Source organism: Gasterosteus aculeatus, chromosome 10 (genome assembly GCF_964276395.1).
Source record: "Gasterosteus aculeatus chromosome 10, fGasAcu3.hap1.1, whole genome shotgun sequence".
NCBI lineage: Eukaryota > Metazoa > Chordata > Actinopteri > Perciformes > Gasterosteidae > Gasterosteus > Gasterosteus aculeatus.
This window is the reverse complement of record NC_135697.1, coordinates 18,048,487-18,071,521: the sequence shown is the minus strand read 5'-3', so window position 1 is coordinate 18,071,521 and position 23,035 is coordinate 18,048,487. Positions and strand designations below refer to the sequence as shown.

Genomic DNA, 23,035 nt, shown 5'->3' with positions numbered 1-23,035 from the left:
CTATTATCTCAATATACACAGCAGTGAATAAATGGAATCATTGGCTGAGAGCATATCATCACATCCGGTACGATAGGTGGCGCTGTTTTCATTACAACTAGTTGTGATGCAGCCATTTCCGCTTGACCGCTTCACCACGACCAACAACAACAACAACAACAACAACAACATTAGGAGAAAGATGGCGAGCGGAGAGGGAGGTGAAGCTACGTCCCTCTACTGTCTGCATGATGCTAACAGGAGCACAGCGAAGGCGAATGGCGCTATCGGCTGATTTGATAACGGAGAGAAGACGGCGTCGGGATCTCGAGTCCAGTTCCTCATCCGATCCACCGTCACGTGCCGCGATAGTCGAACTACCAACCGGATCGGGTGGAGCTATCCAGGCGTGTCAGTCGGATCGTAGTCGGACAAAAGCGTTTACATGAAACGGATCATTGGACTTCAGTCCGACTGAGCCAGTTATTGGAATCCACGTAACGGCGCTGAGGACACACGCGCTGATCCACGTTACAGAGAAGATCTCTTTGTCTCCAGGTGAAACCGCTGCTTGCTGCTGCAGAAGAAGAGTCAGAGGTCAGAAGGCCACAGCGGTCAGTGATGAAGACCATCTCTTCTCTTAATCAACAAACTATAATCAAATCTCATTTCATAAAGAGATTAAAATGAACTAATGGCTAAACATGGTAGATAAATAAAATCATTCTCCTGTTGTGTTTCCTTCCTAATCCTCCGTCCTTCCTTCCGTCTTTCCTTATTTGTTTCCTTCTTCTTCTCCTCCTTCCTTCCCTCAGCTGCTCTCAAAATCAAGTGAAGTTTGAATATTTCAAAAACAGCTGTACTTAAATATGAATCTTCAATCGCTGCTTGATCCAAACAGTCCGGATTGAGAATCGTATATTATTGATCAACGTTTCATTGTGTCTCTGCAGGAAGAGTCTCTGCACTATTCCAGTCTGAAGCATGGAGACAAGCCCCGCCCCTTCGGCCGAGGAGCAACAGGATTGGTCGAAGTAGACGTCACATACTCCACAGTGACGACTCGCAAGAACCCAAAAGCGTAACGTGAATGTAACTTAATGGAGATTTTATAAAGCTATATTTTTTATTTTTATGCCTTTCAAACAAATCAATTTCTATTTTTTAACTATATTTTTTCTCTTTTTTTCGTACTAAAGCTCATTTGTTCTGTCAACACTTTGTATTTTCATCATTAATAGATCCTTTGACGTAACAATGCTTTAACTGGTCATTTATGAGACGCTTGCTAGCAACAAACACGTCTATGGTCGTAAATAAATGTTTAAAAGTTTGTAATAGACAAAATCATTTTATTAATAAAAGCAAAAGTAAAGTGGGAAACATTTCAACAATCCGTTTACAACAGTTTATAGGCTAACGTGAAGTCATGTGACCGAGGTGGAGTTCCTTTACACTTCAAACGTCATCAAAGTTCAATAGTGAAGAAAATTCTCATTCGTCACCGGTGTAAAATCCTCCAAATCAGATATTTAATGTTTGCAAACAGGTGACACACAAGTCATGCAGCACATGCAGCACATGCACCACATGCAGCACATGCACCACATGCAGCACATGCACCACGGCTACATGTCTTCCTCCAGAGCAGGAACATAAAGATGCTAAAACAGGCTCTGCAAACATCAACGCACAAACATCTTGATCATCAGATGACCCAGAACGCGTGTCCCTCTCAGTGGAGGAGGACAGACTGATGACTGAGGGGGAACATTATGGCAGTTTTTACAACAATTATCTTGGAAGAATCGGAGACGACAGTTTGACTCACACACACGCTGACTGTTCCAAATAGTCTTTTTGTGGAGGGAACCGCTGTGATGCTTGAAAAACACACGATGACGATCATCTGAGGGACCGAGGACACGCCCACTTTTGCCGTATTGGTGGAACAAATAAGGAGTAACATCCAGAGACCATCAGCAGCTTCAGTTGGCATCGCAGAGGCCAGATGTGTGCAGCGTCAGCATCTGGATCGAGAACGTTAGCGTCCGACTCCGGTGACTCATTCCTCAAAAACCTTTCAGTTCCCTGAAGGCCTCCTCCTCTGCTCTAGTTTAGACCAAAGCTCAGCATCGCTCACAATGTGTCTCGTCTGTTATTTACTCACAAAGAAGTGTACTCACGAAGAAAACTCTAACTTGTATTACTAGTATCATGTTTGTGTATAATTCAGACCGTGGGAACTTCAAGTATTAAGCAATAAGTGCTTCCCTCTTTACGACCTCAACCGTCCTCCAAGCAGAAGAAACCAAAACCACGACATCAGACCTGCTTCCTCCAGACAGCTTCACTGCTGATCCATCACACCGAATACGTTCTGAATCGGAATATTTGGCTCTTTGATTCTGAATATCATTATTTAAGGAGCGAATAATACATTTTATTTGAACACATATTATCACCAAAAAAATGGTGATTTTTGTGGACTAAAGTGTTGAAGTGTCTTCGCCTTCAGGGTGGAACCCAGTTTATTTATGAAACATTTTCATTTTTTTATAGAATTAATCGCTTCAATACACAAAAACAGATCAACTCACAACACGTGAGGGAAGAACCGGAGGTTGCTGCCTGGTCCAAAGCAAACGTTATCACGCTATTCACCTGTGACCCCCGTGTCTAAACGCCTCTAATCGAGGTGGAGCACTGAAAGAGGGCGTCTGTGTTGTTTGCAGGTCCTTTGGGTTCCTTCAGAAAACAATACGGGTTTTCAGGGAGCTGTGACGGACCTGAAGGGAGGAGATAAATCAATGAACCACCGTCTGCATCTCATTCGGTATTTTGATCAAGTAGAATTCACGTGATTCGTGCTTTGATGACTCGGGACCACGAGGGGGAAGAATGTGCCGTTGTTGTCGTGCGATCCACCGGTTAAAAGGTTTCTACCAATGAGCAGGTGGATAAGACGATCTCAAACGGCGGCTTTTCTTAATGCTCGTCACTATAATATGAAACTAGTAACCTGTGAAATCTGCCATGCAGACTGAAGCTGTTGGTCCAGCCGAGCGTCCTCCTCCTGTTACAGATGCACGAGAAGATGTAAGATAAGATACAAGATCTAAAAAGTGGAAGATAACATTTATATCTGAATATGAGATTAGATGATTTAGGAAAACGGATCTTTGGTTTCTGCCTCTAGTAGAACCAGCGTGTGTGTAGCTGAATACACACGATGTCAGCATGTTGCCTCGATCATTATACCAAAAGGAAGTCGTGTTTTAAAGAGGAAACGCTTATTATTATCTCTCACCATTTGTAGGCGTCATCACAGGTCCTTCCTGTATCTCCTCATAGACGTTGCATATTTCTGCACTTCCTGTGGAACAAGAAACATCTTCATATTAATAATCCTCTTAGTAACTACTGATTATCTGCTTCAAGGCCTGATGATTAACTCTCTAAATCAGGTTCACCTTTCGGTGTTGTGACATCAGCCAGATGTTCTGTTCACACAAACCAGGGGAGGAACTGCTGGTGAGGAGGAGGTGGTTCTCTGCATTTACCTTTTAATGAATTAATAACGCTGACAAAACATTTCCAGGAGTTTGGGGAGAACCCGAGGAGTAGTGTCACACTTTAACTTAGCTTAGCTAACGTTGAGCTGGCTAAACTTAAGCTTGGTTTAGCTAACGTAGAGCTGGCTAAACTTAAGCTTAGCTTAGCTAACGTTGAGCTGGCTAAACTTAAGCTCAGCTTAGCTAACATTGAGCTGGCTAAACTTAAACTTAGCTTAGCTAACGTTGAGTTGAATTAAACCACCTCCTCTGGCTGTTATGGTCCAACAGGTGGAACAACTATGGCCGCGTCTAAGCGAGTAGCATTCATGGATTTAAAGCACAACGATAGCGTTCTTTGACCGAAAGTCTATGAATCAAAGAGAAGAACCAGTTATTTAACCTCCTCGTTAAAGACCTAATTTCACAATAATAAGATGTTAATCTTGCCGGCGCCCAGGCGGCGTCCTCACCAATGGCTGAGCTTCTCTAAGAGAGACGCCACCCACTCTCCCGAGGAACCCATTTCACACCTCGTTCTTTCGGTCATGACATAGTTATTATATCATATTCTGAATATTGTTTTAAATATATACAGGTATATATTCATTAATATACTGAATAGTTTGAATAATACGTTAAACTGTAGGAATAAATGTTAAATATTGAACTGCAGAGTAATAATGCGTGTTTGATACCCTTTTTGTTACATTGAATCACACTGTTAACTGAAACTGATTAGCTAACCCTACAAAATAAAATGCACCAGCTGCCACTGGTAGCTGTCAAAGCTTATTAATACAAATGTCTTTTATTAAATCTTTCTTTTATTCATTCATTCATTCTAATCTTTTATTCATACTGTTTTGATGTGGATACATGAGAAGTTTCATTCACCTCGTCTTTCAAGCCTTCGTCTCCAAGCAAAGTACACAACGAAGATGATGATGATGATGATGATGGGGGAGACTATTCCAACCACCAAAGCAGCGTGGGGGTCTATCTCTGGAAGTCAAAGGGAGAATAATTAACTTTCAACAAGCCACCTGGAAACAACAGACGTGTGAAGTTGTGCTTTGTGTCTCTGGTCCTACCTGTGTGTCCCCCCGGTGTCGACGCTGCACTCGTTCTGGTTTCTGGTCTTCTGCTGGTCGAGGTCGTTGTTGTCTCTGTGTGGGACAGACGGACAAATACATTATATTTTATTTCTCTCAGACTGATCCCCTTTTCGTCGACTTCATGTTCAGATGTGGTGCGTCTCACTGTTCTTTTTGTGTCTCCGTCTCTTGGTTGTACTCGTGTCTGTGGTCAGACTTGTTTTAGCTGCAGAGGTTGTGGTTTTAAAGAGAGGACATAAATACTCATCAGGAAGAAGCTCTGCACCTCAGAAAGTGGTGAGTTCATCACACTCACTCACTCCCAGCAAGACAACCTTCTCACAACTGGAACCAGTTAAATGCAAAGGTTGTTTGATGGATTGATAATGAAGAAGCAGCTGTAGGACAAAGCGGGGACACATCTGGCCTGTTCCAAAGACGTAGAACCCCCGACTGGTACCGATGAAGATCACTCGTTAAGGTCTTAGATCGATGAAATATACATCGTGTAGTGAGACCACATGTTCCTGGGAGGTTTGGTGAGCAGCTAGCTAACTAGCCTGGTGGAATGAGTTAATGCTACTCTGGTCACAGGAGACCTTCTCAATGGGAGCAGATGAAGTGTTGAGGTGAGGATTTTTACTGATAGACTCTGGACTTTCTGGTCTACTTTCTGTTCCTCCTGGTGCACCATCATAAGGTGCTGGTGCCCCCACATGGAAAAGTTAGTCTGGAGCTCTTTCTTGTGTGTTTACAAACCACAGAAAAAAGCTTAGAAGGTTAGAAGGTTAGACGGTTGGTTCTCTGGCTGAAGGATGAGCAGTCTGAGAAGTCCGCTTTCCTTCTGCACATATCGCTTCGTCGTCTCTGACGTCTCGTGTCTCACCTTTGGTCACATGCAGATACACAACAGGTTTCCCATCACAGCTGTAAAGGCCAGAGTTGTTCATCTCCACGGACGTTATGGTCAACGTCTGGTCAGCAGGAGAAACATGGAACCCTTTCTGGTCTGTTATTGCACCAGTGTGAGTGGTGCTCCACCTTCTAGCAGGTGATCCACCATCAGGAGGACACGTCAGAGTGACTCGTGTCCCCTCCTCAGCTTCACGTACAGCGGTTCCTGTAGCACACCACACAAATAAGAAGAGCTTTAGGGGTATTTTCCATTTACTATGATCTCCATGTACTATATATATATATATATATATATATATATATATATATACATATATATATATATATATATAAAAAATGCACACTATAAATTCACCATTTCATCAGTGTGACAGAGTTAAAGAAACATGAAACATGTCCTTTAGAGAGTCTGAAACAGGAGGAGGATTTTGCTCCTGAGCTAGATGTTACCTGCTGGGATCACCGTCAGCTCCACAACTTCTTCTCTGTTACAGAAGTATCTCCCAGAGTCTGAGGTGGTGACTTTGAAGATAAACAGACTCTTATCTGCCTGTGAACTGTATTGTTTGTGCGGGTCCTCAACGTGTTTAATGTCCCGACCACCTCCAGTTGTCAGTATGTCCACTTTGCTTCCACCAAGCTCTCTGCTCCAGGTCACCTTCTCCTCCACAGGGTGAGGACAGCGCAGAGTAGCTGAGGCCTTTTCCTCCACTATTAACGGGATCACTGCTACAAAAGAAAATACGTTTACTATCGGCAAACGCTCTCGTTTGTGTCCACAGGAAACCAGGTTTATTTACTAAAGCAATGACATTATTCCACTTGTGTACTTTACTGACCTCGGTTACGTAACATGTCATTCTGAATACTTTAGTGGTCCAAACCGAAATAAGAGTTTACGTTACTCTAACTACGAGTCCACTGGCGCGTAGAGACACAGTGGAAATAAACTGCAGGGCACAAATGATGATTTCACCATTTATCAGTTTGATAATGACAAAGAGACACACAACTGTCTGAGCAGACGAGGACGTGTGCTCAGAAGATATTTGATTATGAACCTTCAGCGGAACGAAGGAGATCAAGTTATCGCTCTTCCTGAAGGCGTCTCGTTGAACCCTTTTCACACGGCCTAAAATCAGCCGTCAAGCTCCTGATAGGAGTCAAACTACCGACCACACGCATCAAACCCTTCAATCAACGCGATTCAAAGCGAGGAATCACTCACCTGCGGCGCCGTGACAGAGCAGCACGAAGGCCGACAGGCCGACATCCGTCCTCCTCCTCATCATCACACCGACTGAGTCCACTGGCCACAAGCGAGAACAGGAACTCAGCCGTCTGTGCGTAAAGGTTCTCTTCCTCTTTGCCGACCAAAAAAACACAATGATGAATCATAAGGTTTCTGTGATGAAAAGTGTTCATCACTGATTTGAATGTGACATGATGAAGCAAGGCAAGGCAATTTTATTTGTATAGCACTTTTCATACACAAGGCAGACTCAAAGTGCTTCACATTATAACATTTCATACAATAAAGTGAAATAAAATGCAGGAATTAACAGACAATTAAAAACAGCAAATAAAATTATAAATCAAAATCTTATTTAAATTGTTTAATTAAAGGCAGAGGTTAAAAGTGCAATGTAGGTCAAATTTAGCAGAAGGCGAAGCTGAACATAAAAGTTTTCAGTCTTGTTTTAAACGTGGTCAGAGTTGGGGCAAGTCTTAAATCTTCAGGAGGTTTATTCCAGCTGTTTGTTGCGTAGTAACTAAATGATGCTTTCCCATGATTTGTATTTACTCTGGGAATCACTAACAGATGGTGTCAGAAGATCTTTGTGATCTTGAAGGCTTATGTAGTGGAAGCACATCAGTGATATACTTTGGCCCTGAACCATGTAGTGATTTATATGTGAGCAGTAGGATTTTGAGATTAATTCTCTGACATACTGGGAGCCAATGTAAGGATTTAAGAATTGGTGTAATGTGCTCACATTTTTTGGTCTTTGTTAGAACTCTAGCAGCAGCGTTCTGAACAAGCTGGAGCTGCCTGACAGGTTTTTTTGGCAGACCTGCAAGGAGACCATTACAATAGTCTAGCCTACTAGTTATAAAGGCAGTACAAGTGTTTCTAAGTCTTGAGCTGACATGAGCCCTCTAAGTCGTGCTACATTTTTGAGGTGGTAGTAGGCCGATTTTGTTACTGATTTGATGTGACTGAATCCATTATAACCCAAAGATTTCTGGCTTTATTTGATGTTTTCAGGGACAGAGAGTGAAGGTGTTGGGTTACTTTAAACCTTTCTTTTTTATCACCAAATACAATGATCTCAGTTTTGTTTTCATTTAGTTGTAGGAAATTTTGACACATCCAGTCTTTGATTTGCTCAACGCACTGGCACAGAAGATCTATGGGGCGATAGTTGTTTGGTGATAGCGCTACATAGATTTGGGTGTCATCAGCGTAGCAATGGTGGTCAATTTTATTTCTTTGCATGATTTGTCCTAGTGGGAGCATGTAGATGTTGAATAAAGTCGTCCCTAAGATCGAACCTTGGGGGACTCCACATGTTACGTCGGTTGTTTCTGATACGAAGTCACCAATGGAAACAAAATAGTTCCTGTCTTGTAGATATGAGGCATCCAGCACTGAGGTCTAAGAGCATTAATATTGAAGTTTTCCAGAGTCTGTGTTAAGACGGATGTCATTTACAACTTTAATAAGGGCTGTCTCGGTGCTATGAAGAGGTCAAAATCCTGAGGTGCGAGAGAAGAGAGGAAGCAGCAGTGCTAGACACTAGATCACTGATGTGTTCTACAAGACACCAAAACCTTTAACACATACAGGAGCCCCAGGTCTTTTACCCAAGCTGTGTGATGTGGGTTCATCTGCTACGTGGCTTTTGTCACTCGAGAGTCTGTCAAACATTAGTCGTGGTTAACCCCCCCCACAGAGGGGTCCACAGCAGAAACAGAAATTGCTTCCTGTGGGCGGAGCTGTTTGCGGAGCTGTATCTTTCGGCCGGGGTAAGTACTTATATCATGTAAATACAGTCGTCATTGGCTTTCTTTTTTCTCTTATTGGTAAAATCACCTCTCTGGGAACCATCACCTTATCGCAGTGGAGAGGTTTGTGTGTCCCTATGACCCCGAGGGCTGTGTTGTTGGGAGCCTTGTGCTCCTGGTAGGGTTACCCTTGGCAAAGTGGTCTCAGGCGAGGGGCCAGACTAAGAATGGTTCCAATAAGACCCTATGAAAAAACGGAAGAGGGAAGGACTTACCCGAAAACCAGGAACCACACTCCTGGATAGAGGATGGACTCTATTCAATTCCGAAGTGGCCCATGGTGTGAGGCGCCAGGCGAGTGTGGGGATACTCATAAGTCCCCGACTGAGTGCTGCTACATTGGAGTTTACCTCGGTGGACAAAAGGGTCCCCTTCCTACGCCTTCGGGTGGTGGGGGGGAAAACGCTGACTGTTGTCTGTGCATATGCACCAAACAGCAGCTCAGAGTATTCAGCCTTTTTGGAGACCCTGAATGGAGTCCTGCATGGGCCTCCAGTAGGGGACTCTAGTCCTACTGGGAGACAATGCACAATGCGCACGTGGGCGACGATGGAGATAACTGGAGAGGCGTGATTGGGAGGAAGAGCCTCCCTGATCTGAACCCGAGCAGGTGTTTGTTACTGGACTTCTGTGTCAGTCACGGATTGTCCATAACAAACACCATGTTCGAACATAACGATGTTCATTAGTGTACGTGGTACCAGAGCACCCAAGGCCAAAGATCAATGATCGATTTTGTAATCGTATCGTCTGATCTGAGGCCGCATGTTCTGGACTCTCGGGTAAAGAGAGGGGCAGAGCTGTCCACTGATCACCATCTGGTTGTGAGCTGGGTCAGAGGATGGAGGAAGACTCGGGACAGACCCGGTAAACCCAAGCGTGTAGTGAGGGTGAACTGGGAACGTCTGGAGGAGGCCCCGGTCCAAAGGATTTTCAACTCACACCTCCGGCGGAGCTTCTCTCACATTCCTGTGGAGGTAGGGGGCATTCAACCAGAGTGGTGTATGTTCAAAACCTCCATTGCTGAAGCCGCGGCAGTGAGTTGTGACCTCAAGGTCTTAGGTGCATCAAGGGGCGGTAACCCTCGAACCCCGTGGTGGACACCGGTGGTCAGGGAAGCCGTCCGACTGAAGAATGAGGCCTTCTGGGTTGTGATATCCGGTGGGACTCCGGAGGAAGTTGCAGTGTACCGACAGGCTCGAAGGGCAGCAGCCTCTGCCGTGATGGAGGCAAAGCAGCGAGTATGGGAGGAGTTTGGGGTAACTATGGAGAAGGACTTTCGGTCAGCACCAAAGTGCTTCTGGAAGACCATCCGGCACCTCAGGAGGGAGAAACGGGGAACCATCCAAGCTCTGTACAGTAAGGATGGCACCCTGTTGACCGAGACTGAGGAGGTTATCGGGCGGTGGAAGGAACACTTTGAGGAACTCCTGAATTCAACTACTGTGCCCTCTTTGGTAGAGGCGGAGCTGGAGGTGGAGGAGGGATCATCGTCAATTGGCCTGATGGAGGTCACCCTAGGTAGTCAAACAAATCCGCAGTGGAAAAGCCCCGGGGATTGATGAGATCCATCCACCGTCCAGAGATGCTAAAAGCAATGGGTGTTGGGGGGTTGTCTTGGATGACACGCCTCCTCAACATTGCGTGGAAGTCTGGGACAGTGCCAAAAGAGTGGCAGACCGGGGTGGTGGTACCCCTCTTCAAAAAAGGGGGACCAGAGAGTGTGTGCCAATTACAGGGGTATCACACTACTCAGCCTCCCGGGTAAAGTCTTCTCCAAGGTGCTGGAAAGGAGGGTTCGGCCGATAGTCGAACCAAGGATTGAAGAGGAACAATGCGGTTTTCGTCCTGGTCGTGGAACAACGGATCAGCTCTTTACTCTTTCCAAGATCATGGAGGGGCTTGGGAGTATGCTCATCCAGTCTACATGTGTTTTGTGGACTTGGAGAAGGCGTATGACCGGGTCCCCCGAGAGAAACTGTGGGAGGTGCTGCGGGAGTACGGGGTGAGGGGGTCCTTGCTTGGGGCCATCCAATCCTTGTACGCCCAAAGCGAGAGCTGTGTTCGGGTGCTCGGCAGTAAGTCGAAGGCGTTTCCGGTGGGGGTTGGCCTTCGCCAGGGCTGCACCTTGTCACCAATCTTGTTTTTGGTTTTTATGGACAGGATATCGAGGCGGGGGGTAGTCGGGGGGAGGAGGGTCTACAGTTCGGGGAGCTGCGGATCTCATCGCTGCTTTTTGCAGATGATGTGGTCCTTATGGCATCTTCTGTCTGTGACCTCCAACCCTCACTGGAGCGTTTCGCAGTCGAGTGTGAAGCGGTCGGGATGAGGATCAGCGCCTCTAAATCTGAGGCCATGGTTCTCAGCAGGAAACCGATGGATTCCCTACTCCAGGTAGGGAATGTGTCCTTACCCCAAGTGAAGGAGTTCAAGTACCTCGGGGTCTTGTTCACGAGTGAGGGGAAGATGGAGTGTGAGTTTAGTTGGAGAATCGGAGCAGCGGGGGCGGTATTGCACTCGCTTTACCGCACCGTTGTGACGAAAAGAGAGCTGAGCCGGAAGGCAAAGCTCTCGATCTACCGGTCAATCTTGTGTTGTGCTTTGTGTCTCTGGTCCTACCTGTGTGTGTCCCCGGTGTCAACGCTGCACTCGTTCTGGTTTCTGGTCTTCTGCTGGTTGAGGTCGTTGTTGTCTCTGTGTGGGACAGACGGACAAATACAATATATTTTATTTCTCTCAGACTGATCCCCTTTTCGTCGACTTCATGTTCAGATGTGGTGCGTCTCACTGTTCTTTTTGTGTCTCCGTCTCTTGGTTGTACTCGTGTCTGTGGTCAGACTTGTTTTAGCTGCAGAGGTTGTGGTTTTACTTTCAGCTAGAAAGAGAGGACATAAATACTCATCAGGAAGAAGCTCTGCACCTCAGAAAGTGGTGAGTTCATCACACTCACTCACTCCCAGCAACACAACCTTCTCACAACTGGAACCAGTTAAATGCAAAGGTTGTTTGATGGATTGATAATGAAGAAGCAGCTGTAGGACAAAGCGGGGACACATCTGGCCTGTTCCAAAGACGTAGAACCCCCGACTGGTACCGATGAAGATCACTCGTTAAGGTCTTAGATCGATGAAATATACATCGTGTAGTGAGACCACATGTTCCTGGGAGGTTTGGTGAGGTACAAAAGAAAATGATGACTGTTGCTAGCTGTCATGGTTACCACACAGAGGGAATTGCTAACTAGTTAACTAGCTACTTAGTTAGCTCGTCCGTCTCCACGGCGGTGGTCAGTGAGCCGGAGGGACTGTTGGACTTCCTGTCCCCAGATTAGCACTAAAGCGCGGTGGCGTTGAGCAGCTAGCTAACTAGCCTGGTGGAATGAGTTAATGCTACTCTGGTCACAGGAGACCTTCTCAATGGGAGCAGATGAAGTGTTGAGGTGAGGATTTTCACCGATAGACTCTGGACTTTCTGGTCTACTTTCTGTTCCTCCTGGTGCACCATCATAAGGTGCTGGTGCCCCCACATGGAAAAGTTAGTCTGGAGCTCTTTCTTGTGTGTTTACAAACCACAGAAAGAAGCTTAGAAGGTTAGAAGGTTAGAAGGTTGGTTCTCTGGCTGAAGGATGAGCAGTCTGAGAAGTCTGCTTTCCTTCTGCACATATCGCTTCGTCTTCTCTGACGTCTCGTGTCTCACCTTTGGTCACATGCAGATACACAACAGGTTTCCCATCACAGCTGTAAAGGCCAGAGTTGTTCATCTCCACGGACATTATGGTCAACGTCTGGTCAGCAGGAGAAACATGGAACCCTTTCTGGTCTGTTATTGCACCAGTGTGAGTGGTGCTCCACCTTCTAGCAGGTGATCCACCATCAGGAGGACACGTCAGAGTGACTTGTGTCCCCTCCTCAGCTTCACGTACAGCGGTTCCTGTAGCACACCACACAAATAAGAAGAGCTTTAGGGGTATTTTCCATTTACTATGATCTCCATGTACTATATATATATATATATATATATATATATATATATACATATATATATATATATATATATATATATATATATAAAATGCACACTATAAATTCACCATTTCATCAGTGTGACAGAGTTAAAGAAACATGAAACATGTCCTTTAGAGAGTCTGAAACAGGAGGAGGAGATGCTCCTGAGCTAGATGTTACCTGCTGGGATCACCGTCAGCTCCACAGCATCTTCTCTGTTACAGAAGTATCTCCCAGAGTCTGAGATGGTGACTTTGAGGATATGCAGACTCTTATCTGCCGGTGAACTGTATTGTTTGTGCGGGTCCTCAACGTGTTTAATGTCCCGATCACCTCCAGTTGTCAGTATGTCCACTTTGCTTCCACCAAGCTCTCTGCTCCAGGTCACCTTCTCCTCCACAGGGTGAGGACAGCGCAGAGTAGCTGAGGCCTTTTCCTCCACTATTAACGGGATCACTGCTACAAAAGAAAATACGTTTAAAACGCTCTCGTTTGTGTCCACAGGAAACCAGGTTCATTTACTAAAGCAATGGCGTTATTCCACTTGTGTCCTTTACTGACCTCGGTTACGTAACATGTCATTCTGAATACTTTAGTGGTCTAAACCGAAATAAGAGTTTACGTTACTCTAACTACGAGTCCACTGGCGCGTAGAGACACAGTGGAAATAAACTGCAGGGCACAAATGATGATTTCACCATTTATCAGTTTGATAATGACAAAGAGACACACAACTGTCTGAGCAGACGAGGACGTGTGCTCAGAAGATATTTGATTATGAACCTCCAGCTGAACGAAGGAGATCAAGTTATCGCTCTTCCTGAAGGCGTCTCGTTGAACCCTTTTCACACGGCCTAAAATCAGCCGTCAAGCTCCTGATAGGAGTCAAACTACCGACCACACGCATCAAACCCTTCAATCAACGCGATTCAAAGCGAGGAATCACTCACCTGCAGCGCCGTGACAGAGCAGCACGAAGGCCGACAGGCCGACATCCGTCCTCCTCCTCATCCTCACACCGACTGAGTCCACTGGCCACAAGCGAGAACAGAAACTCAGCCGTCTGTGCGTAAAGGTTCTCTTCCTCTTTGCCGACCAAAAAAACACAATGATGAATCATAAGGTTTCTGTGATGAAAAGTGTTCATCACTGATTTGAATGTGACATGATGAAGCAAGGCAAGGCAATTTTATTTGTATAGCACTTTTCACACACAAGGCAGCAAAGTGCTTCACATTATAACATTTCATACAATAAAGTGAAATAAAATGCAGGAATTAACAGACAATTAAAAACAGCAAATAAAATTATAAATTAAAATCTTATTTAAATTGTTTAATTAAAAGCAGAGGTTAAAAGTGCAATGTAGGTCAAATTTAGCAGAAGGCGAAGCTGAACGTAAAAGTTTTCAGCCTTGTTTTAAACGTGGTCAGAGTTGGGGCTTAAAGTCTTAAATCTTCAGGAAGTTTATTCCAGCTGTTTGTTGTGTAGTAACTAAATGATGCTTTCCCATGATTTGTATTTACTCTGGGAATCACTAACAGATGGTGTCAGAAGATCTCAGTGATCTTGAAGGCTTATGTAGTGGAAGTATATCAGTGATGTACTTTGGCCCTAAACCATGTAGTGATTTATATGTGAGCAGTAGGATTTTGAGATTAATTCTCTGACATACTGGGAGCCAATGTAAGGATTTAAGAATTTGTGTAATGTGCTCACATTTTTTGGTCTTTGTTAGAACTCTAGCAGCAGCGTTCTGAACAAGCTGGAGCTGTCAGGGTAGCGGGTGGAAGGCAGGACTCAAACACAGAGTTGTCAGGAACACAAAGGACTTTAATAGTCAATGGTCAAAAACACAGGAACCGGGAGGAAAAGCAGCAGGCAACATGTGTGACAAAAGACAATGACGCGACAAGTGACACAGGAGACACATGGCTTAAATACACAAGGGAGGTGCAGGTGATTGGACACAGGTGGAAACTATTAGACGATCACAGGGGATGACGGGACAAGGCAGGAAGTGAAGTTACCCGGGGACACGAGTGGCAGAAAACTACAAAATACAACAGGAAGTGAAACCACACCGTGACAGGAGCTGCCTGACAGTTTTTTTGGAAGACCTGCAAGGAGACCATTACAATAGTAGGTGTTGGGTTACTTTAAACCTTTCTTTTTTAGCACCAAATACAATGATCTCAGTTTTGTCTTCATGGTGGTCAATTTTATTTCTTTGCATGATTTGTCCTAGTGGGCGCATGTAGATGTTGAATAAAGTCGGCCCTAAGATCGAACCTTGGGGGACTCCACATGTTACGTCGGTTGTTTCTGATACGAAGTCACCAATGGAAACAAAATAGTTCCTGTCTTGTAGATATGAGGCATCCAGCACTGAGGTCTAATAGCATTAATATTGAAGTTTTCCAGAGTCTGTGTTAAGACGGATGTCATTTACAACTTTAATAAGGGCCGTCTCGGTGCTATGAAGAGGTCAAAATCCTGAGGTGCGAGAGAAGAGAGGAAGCAGCAGTGCTAGACACTAGATCACTGATGTGTTCTACAAGACACCAAAACCTTTAACACATACAGGAGCCCCAGGTCTTTTGCCCAAGCTGTGTGATGTGGGTTCATCTGCTACGTGGCTTTTGTCACTCGAGAGTCTGTCAAACATTAGTCGTGGTTAACCCCCCCCACAGAGGGGTCCACAGCAGAAACAGAAATTGCTTCCTGTGGGCGGAGCTGTTTGCGGAGCTGTATCTTTCGGCCGGGGTAAGTACTTATATCATGTAAATACAGTCGTCATTGGCTTTCTTTTTTCTCTTATTGGTAAAATCACCTCTCTGGGAACCGTCACCTTATCGCAGTGGAGAGGTTTGTGTGTCCCTATGACCCCGAGGGCTGTGTTGTCGGGAGCCTTGTGCTCCTGGTAGGGTTACCCTTGGCAAAGTGGTCTCAGGCGAGGGGCCAGACTAAGAATGGTTCAAAAAGACCCTATGAAAAAACGGAAGAGGGAAGGACTTACCCGAAAACCAGGAACCACACTCCTGGATAGAGGATGGACTCTATTCAATTCCGAAGTGGCCCATGGTGTGAGGCGCCAGGCGAGTGTGGGGATACTCATAAGTCCCCGACTGAGTGCTGCTACATTGGAGTTTACCTCGGTGGACAAAAGGGTCCCCTTCCTACGCCTTCGGGTGGTGGGGGGGAAAACGCTGACTGTTGTCTGTGCATATGCACCAAACAGCAGCTCAGAGTATTCAGCCTTTTTGGAGACCCTGAATGGAGTCCTGCATGGGCCTCCAGTAGGGGACTCTAGTCCTACTGGGAGACAATGCACAATGCGCACGTGGGCGACGATGGAGATAACTGGAGACGTGTGATTGGGAGGAAGAGCCTCCCTGATCTGAACCCGAGCAGGTGTTTGTTACTGGACTTCTGTGTCAGTCACGGATTGTCCATAACAAACACCATGTTCGAACATAACGATGTTCATTAGTGTACGTGGTACCAGAGCACCCGAGGCCAAAGATCAATGATCGATTTTGTAATCGTATCGTCTGATCTGAGGCCGCATGTTCTGGACTCTCGGGTAAAGAGAGGGGCAGAGCTGTCGACTGATCACCATCTGGTTGTGAGCTGGGTCAGAGGATGGGGGAAGACACGGGACAGACCCGGTAAACCCGAGCGTGTAGTGAGGGTGAACTGGGAACGTCTGGAGGAGGCCCCGGTCCAAAGGATTTTCAACTCACACCTCCGGCGGAGCTTCTCTCACATTCCTGTGGAGGTAGGGGGCATTCAACCAGAGTGGTGTATGTTCAAAACCTCCATTGCTGAAGCCGCGGCAGTGAGTTGTGACCTCAAGGTCTTAGGTGCATCAAGGGGCGGTAACCCTCGAACCCCGTGGTGGACACCGGTGGTCAGGGAAGCCGTCCGACTGAAGAATGAGGCCTTCTGGGTTATGATATCCGGTGGGACTCCGGAGGAAGTTGCAGTGTACCGACAGGCTCGAAGGGCAGCAGCCTCTGCCGTGATGGAGGCAAAGCAGCGAGTATGGGAGGAGTTCGGGGTAACTATGGAGAAGGACTTTCGGTCAGCACCAAAGTGCTTCTGGAAGACCATCCGGCAGCTCAGGAGGGAGAAACGGGGAACCATCCAAGCTCTGTACAGTAAGGATGGCACCCTGTTGACCGAGACTGAGGAGGTTATCGGGCGGTGGAAGGAACACTTTGAGGAACTCCTGAATTCAACTACTGTGCCCTCTTTGGTAGAGGCGGAGCTGGAGGTGGAGGAGGGATCATCGTCAATTGGCCTGGTGGAGGTCACCCTAGGTAGTCAAACAAATCCGCAGTGGAAAAGCCCCGGGGATTGATGAGATCCATCCACCGTCCAGAGATGCTAAAAGCAATGGGTGTTGGGGGGTTGTCTTGGATGACACGCCTCTTCAACATTGCATGGAAGTCTGGGACAGTGCCAAAAGAGTGGCAGACCGGGGTGGTGGTACCCCTCTTCAAAAAAGGCGACCAGAGAGTGTGTGCCAAATACAGGGGTATCACACTACACAGCCTCCCGGGTAAAGTCTTCTCCAAGGTGCTGGAAAGGAGGGTTCGGCCGATAGTCGAACCAAGGATTGAAGAGGAACAATGCGTTTTTCGTCCTGGTCGTGGAACAACGGATCAGCTCTTTACTCTTTCCAAGATCATGGAGGGGCTTGGGAGTATGCTCATCCAGTCTACATGTGTTTTGTGGACTTGGAGAAGGCGTATGACCGGGTCCCCCGAGAGAAACTGTGGGAGGTGCTGCGGGAGTACGGGGTGAGGGGGTCCTCGCTTGGGGCCATCCAATCCTTGTACGCCCAAAGCGAGAGCTGTGTTCGGGTGGTCGGCAGTAAGTCGAAGGCGTTTCCGGTGGGGGTTGGCCTTCGCCAGGGCTGCACCTTGTCACCAATCTTGTTTTTGGTTTTTATGGACAGGATATCGAGGCGGGGGGTAGTCGGGGGGAGGAGGGTCTACAGTTCGGGGAGCTGCGGATCTCATCGCTGCTTTTTGCAGATGATGTGGTCCTGATGGCATCTTCCGTCTGTGACCTCCAACTCTCACTGGAGCGTTTCGCAGTCGAGTATGAAGCGGTCGGGATGAGGATCAGCGCCTCTAAATCTGAGGCCATGGTTCTCAGCAGGAAACCGATGGATTCCCTACTCCAGGTAGGGAATGTGTCCTTACCCCAAGTGAAGGAGTTCAAGTACCTCGGGGTCTTTGTTCACGAGTGAGGGGAAGATGGAGTGTGAGTTTGGGTGGAGAATCGGAGCAGCGGGGGCGGTATTGCACTCGCTTTACAGCACCGTTGTGACGAAAAGAGAGCTGAGCCGGAAGGCAAAGCTCTCGATCTACCGGTCAATCTTCATTCCTACCTTCACCTGTGGTCATGAAGGACGGGTCATGACTGAAAGAACTAGGTCACGGGTACAAGCGGCCGAAATGGGTTTCCTCAGGAGAGTGGCTGGCGTCTCCCTTAGAGATAGAGTGAGAAGCTCAGCCATTAGTGAGGAGCTCGGAGTAGAGCCGCTGCTCCTTTGCGTCGAAAGGAGCCAGTTGAGGTGGTTTGGGCATCTGGTGAGGATGCCCCCTGGGCGCCTCCCTAGGGAGGTGTTCCAGGCACAGCCAGCTGGGAAGAGGCCCCGGGGAAGACCCAGGACTAGGTGGAGAGATTATATCTCTGCACTGGCCTGGGAACGCCTTGGGATCCCCCAGTCAGAGCTGGTAGATGTGGCCCGGGAAAGGGACGTTTGGGGTCCCCTGCTGGAGCTGTTGCCCCAGCTACAGTGTCAAAGAATCTGATCCAAGACAAAGATAATATTCATCCAAGTGCAACCGTTACATCACATTACTCGTCCCTGTCGTACGTATCGTTCGAGGTCGTGACAATATGATCCCTGAAGAAACGTCATAAAACAGAAACATGTCACGTCATTTAAAATGACTGATTTTAGTCAGTAACACCCATCAAAGTAGGAAAAGACAAATGATCATACGAGGACACAAATGATTAAAAACTCCTTCCCCTAAGAATTCAAAGATCACATTTGTAATTTAGCTTTGCTAACGCTAGTGTTGTTGACGTGTCTTCAGCACTGAGAAGAAATGATGTCTGTAAATGAGCCGCTGCCACGTTCTGTCATCAGCGACGTCACGGCCCATTCAGTGATGTTGCAGATCGGCTTCTTGCAGCTACTCAGTGACTCTCTCTCGTTCTGCCGCTGTCGGTTCGGTCGTATTCTCTGAATGCTGCTCTCAACTGTCTATTGACACGTGTGTCTCTCAGAGACCAAGTCAATAATACATCTCATCAGTAGCTGCCGTCAACAGAACTATTGCCCCAATGGCTGATTTGGTTCATCTCACTTCTGGTAAACCTCTGTAATGAATCGCTGCTTCTCAGCTACTTCCAGGAACTGACAGTTTACTTTCCAGACCCTGGATAATCGGTTCTATCTGGGCAAGTAAATAGGAAATAGATCAAACAGCATTTCATACCAACCCAAAAGACAGGAAAAACACAATGTTAAGGTAAGGTGACACAATTCAACAAACACTTTATTTGATAACCAAAAAATAACACTTTAATTTCATTAAGCAACAGAAAAACAGAAAAAATACTGTTTGAATTCACATAATAATTTCAAGTTTAGAGTGACTACATCCAAGCACTAAAGCTGTTCTATATAAGCAAATAGCTTCCATTGGTCCTCAGCTGTCCCAATGTCCCCGCAGGACGTCGGCTTGCAACAGGAAGGTCCTCAGCGAGCTGCCGGGGCCACGATGGGCACTCGGCCTTTCTCTTCTGCTCTGGCTCCATCTGGGGACCAAACCCAGAGTCCCTGCTCGCCCAAACAGGCCTCATCAGCAGCACAATGCTTCCGATGAATGAAGCTCCAGCCCGAAGCTTCTTCAAGCACATCCATCATCTAACACACCAATCATAACACATCACACATCCTCATATTTCACAACATCATACGCATAATAGTTAACTCATTTCATATTGTCCAAAAGCAACTTGGGCCGCGCAAGAAAAACTCCCCCAAAACCCGTCAATGGGGATGAAATAAGGAGGAATCTGTTGAAGAAGAACCAACATCTCAGTGAGTAGGATTCATGGATTTAAGCACAACCATAGCGCTCTATTAGAACGAGCTCAGTGGTTCATCTTAAGAACAAGAGACTGTGGAAGAACAGTTCTGTAATTTCACGGTTGAAAGACGTAACCGTGTCTTAATATCTTCACTGTGACGTTACACAACTTAATCACTGATACAATTTTATTACGCGTTACAACGTTAAGAGCCAGAGAATTCAAAATGAAGAAACGAAACACATCATTCATCTTCATTAACAAATAATGATGTGAATACATGAGGAGTTTGATCAACCTCGTCTTTCAATCCTTCGTCTTCAAGAAAAAGTACATGATGCCGATGATGATGATGGTGAGGAGGAAACAGGGGAAGAAGACTATTCCAACCACCAAAGCAGCGTGGGGATCTTTCTCTGGAAGTCAAAGGGAGAATAATTAACTTTCAACAAGTCACATGGAAACAACAGACGTGTGAAGTTGTGCTTTGTGTCTCTGGTCCTACTTGTGTGTCCCCCCGGTGTCGACGCTGCACTCGTTCTGGTTTCTGGTCTTCTGCTGGTCGAGGCCGTTGTTGTCTCTGTGTGGGACAGACGGACAAATACATTATATTTTATTTCTCTCAGACTGATCCCCTTTTTGTCGACTTCATGTTCAGATGTGGTGCGTCTCACTGTTCTTTTTGTGTCTCCGTCTCTTGGTTGTACTTGTGTCTGTGGTCAGACTTGTTTTAGCTGCAGAGGTTGTGGTTTTACTTTCAGCTAGAAAGAGAGGACATAAATACTCATCAGGAAGAAGCTCTGCACCGCAGAAAGTGGTGAGTTCATCACACTCACTCACTCCCAGCAACACAACCTTCTCACAACTGGAACCAGTTAAATGCAAAGGTTGTTTGATGGATTGATAATGAAGCAGCAGCTGTAGGTCAAAGCGGGGACACATCTGGCCTGTTCCAAAGACGTAGAACCCCCGACTGGTACCGATGAAGATCACTCGTTAAGGTCTTAGATCAATGAAATATACATCGTGTAGTGAGACCACATGTTCCTGGGAGGTTTGGTGAGGTACAAAAGAAAATGATGACTGTTGCTAGTTGTCATGGTTACCACACAGAGGGAATTGCTAACTAGTTAGCTAGCTACTTAGTTAGCTCGTCCGTCTCCACGGCGGTGGTCAGTGAGCCGGAGGGACTGTTGGACTTCCTGTCCCCAGATTAGCACTAAAGCGCGGTGGCGTTGAGCAGCTAGCTAACTAGCCTGGTGGAATGAGTTAATGCTACTCTGGTCACAGGAGACCTTCTCAATGGGAGCAGATGAAGTGTTGAGGTGAGGATTTTCACCGATAGACTCTGGACTTTCTGGTCTACTTTCTGTTCCTCCTGGTGCACCATCATAAGGTGCTGGTGCCCCCACATGGAATAGTTGGTCTGGAGCTCTTTCTTGTGTGTTTACAAACCACAGAAAGAAGCTTAGAAGCTTAGAAGGTTAGAAGGTTGGTTCTCTGGCTGAAGGATGAGCAGTCTGAGAAGTCCGCTTTCCTTCTGCACATATCGCTTCGTCGTCTCTGACGTCTCGTGTCTCACCTTTGGTCACATGCAGATACACAACAGGTTTCCCATCACAGCTGTAAAGGCCAGAGTTGTTCATCTCCACGGACGTTATGGTCAACGTCTGGTCAGCAGGAGAAACATGGAACCCTTTCTGGTCTGTTATTGCACCAGTGTGAGTGGTGCTCCACCTTCTAGCAGGTGATCCACCATCAGGAGGACACGTCAGAGTGACTCGTGTCCCCTCCTCAGCTTCACGTACAGCGGTTCCTGTAGCACACCACACAAATAAGAAGAGCTTTAGGGGTATTTTCCATTTACTATGATCTCCATGTACTATATATATATATATATATATATATATATACATATATATATATATATATAAAAAATGCACACTATAAATTCACCATTTCATCAGTGTGACAGAGTTAAAGAAACATGAAACATGTCCTTTAGAGAGTCTGAAACAGGAGGAGGAGATGCTCCTGAGCTAGATGTTACCTGCTGGGATCACCGTCAGCTCCACAGCGTCTTCTCTGTTACAGAAGTATCTCCCAGAGTCTGAGGTGGTGACTTTGAAGATAAACAGACTCTTATCTGCATGTGAACTGTATTGTTTGTGCGGGTCCTCAACGTGTTTAATGTCCCGACCACCTCCAGTTGTCAGTATGTCCACTTTGCTTCCACCAAGCTCTCTGCTCCAGGTCACCTTCTCCTCCACAGGGTGAGGACAGCGCAGAGTAGCTGAGGCCTCTTCCTCCACTATTAACGGGATCACTGCTACAAAAGAAAATACGTTTACTATCGGCAAACGCTCTCGTTTGTGTCCACAGGAAACCAGGTTCATTTACTAAAGCAATGACGTTATTCCACTTGTGTACTTTACTGACCTCGGTTACGTAACATGTCATTCTGAATACTTTAGTGGTCTAAACCGAAATAAGAGTTTACGTTACTCTAACTACGAGTCCACTGGCGCGTAGAGACACAGTGGAAATAAACTGCAGGGCACAAATGATGATTTCACCATTTATCAGTTTGATAATGACAAAGAGACACACAACTGTCTGAGCAGACGAGGACGTGTGCTCAGAAGATATTTGATTATGAACCTTCAGCGGAACGAAGGAGAAGTTATCGCTCTTCCTGAAGGCGTCTCGTTGAACCCTTTTCACACGGCCTAAAATCAGCCGTCAAGCTCCTGATAGGAGTCAAACTACCGACCACACGCATCAAACCCTTCAATCAACGCGATTCAAAGCGAGGAATCACTCACCTGCGGCGCCGTGACAGAGCAGCACGAAGGCCGACAGGCCGACATCCGTCCTCCTCCTCATCCTCACACCGACTGAGTCCACTGGCCACAAGCGAGAACAGGAACTCAGCCGTCTGTGCGTAAAGGTTCTCTTCCTCTTTGCCGACGAAAAAACCGCCACAATAAATGATAAGGTTTCTGTGATAAATACTTAGTGGTTGCTCTCATCTGAATGTGACATGATGAAGCAGCAGTGCTAGACACTAGATCACTGCACTTTTGTTAATGTTTAGTCACACAGACATTTTTCGGCAGATTTGCTCATTTAGATGTGACTGTTGCACGTTCTTCAATACTTGCTCACATTTTGGGAACTGCTAGTCACTCGATCTGTATTGACTTCAGCACTCTACCTTAGTTATTAATGTACATGTAGGAAGTTTGCATTGGTAGAAGTGACTTTGTCGATATAAAGTGTTCAAATGTTC

At 46.2% G+C, this 23,035-nt stretch overlaps 2 protein-coding genes across 13 annotated transcripts in view; one reads left to right on the top strand and one right to left on the bottom strand.

Moving 5' to 3' along the window:
* Positions 1–1,362, top strand: part of LOC144383491 (uncharacterized) — a 3,488-nt gene extending 2,126 nt beyond the window's left edge. For 2 of the 5 annotated variants that reach the window (XM_078081054.1, XM_078081055.1), the window contains exon 4: positions 933–1,362. In XM_078081054.1, coding sequence (XP_077937180.1) covers positions 933–1,069 — 137 coding nt within the window. In that variant the 3' untranslated portion in view covers positions 1,070–1,362. Of the gene's footprint in view, positions 1–76; positions 594–932 lie in introns of all 5 variants that reach the window. The other 3 variants (XR_013450904.1, XM_078081052.1, XM_078081053.1) reach the window with 3 other exon arrangements.
* LOC120826731 (uncharacterized) lies at positions 1,311–23,035 on the bottom strand. Of its 8 annotated transcripts, XM_078081038.1 has the most exons (11): positions 22,569–23,035; positions 21,794–22,072; positions 21,326–21,559; positions 20,418–20,504; positions 20,249–20,323; positions 11,403–11,489; positions 4,628–4,702; positions 4,431–4,538; positions 3,290–3,355; positions 3,002–3,055; positions 1,311–2,768 (listed from the first exon to the last, which is right to left on the bottom strand). In XM_078081038.1, the coding sequence occupies exons 1-11, from the start codon at positions 22,627–22,629 to the stop codon at positions 2,659–2,661; spliced, it is 1,236 nt and encodes a 411-aa protein (XP_077937164.1). In that variant the 5' UTR covers positions 22,630–23,035; the 3' UTR covers positions 1,311–2,658. The 8 variants fall into 8 exon arrangements, with proteins under 8 accessions (XP_077937164.1, XP_077937165.1, XP_077937169.1 ...); XM_078081039.1 differs by lacking the exons at positions 4,628–4,702; positions 11,403–11,489 and having other exon boundaries at positions 3,002–3,097; XM_078081043.1 differs by lacking the exons at positions 4,628–4,702; positions 11,403–11,489.

What these genes read in the sequence shown, in the direction of transcription:
- LOC120826731 (XM_078081038.1), bottom strand. Translation starts at nt 22,629, where the DNA reads ATGAGGAGGAGGACGGATGTCGGCCTGTCGGCCTTCGTGCTGCTCTGT. An exon ending in GCTCTGTCACGGCGCCGCAG is followed by an intron (nt 22,073 to 22,568) that starts GTGAGTGATTCC and finishes TTTCTTTTGTAG; the next exon opens with CAGTGATCCCGTTAATAGTG. An exon ending in GACACCGGGGGGACACACAG is followed by an intron (nt 4,539 to 4,627) that starts GTAGGACCAGAG and finishes TTTGACTTCCAG; the next exon opens with AGATAGACCCCCACGCTGCT.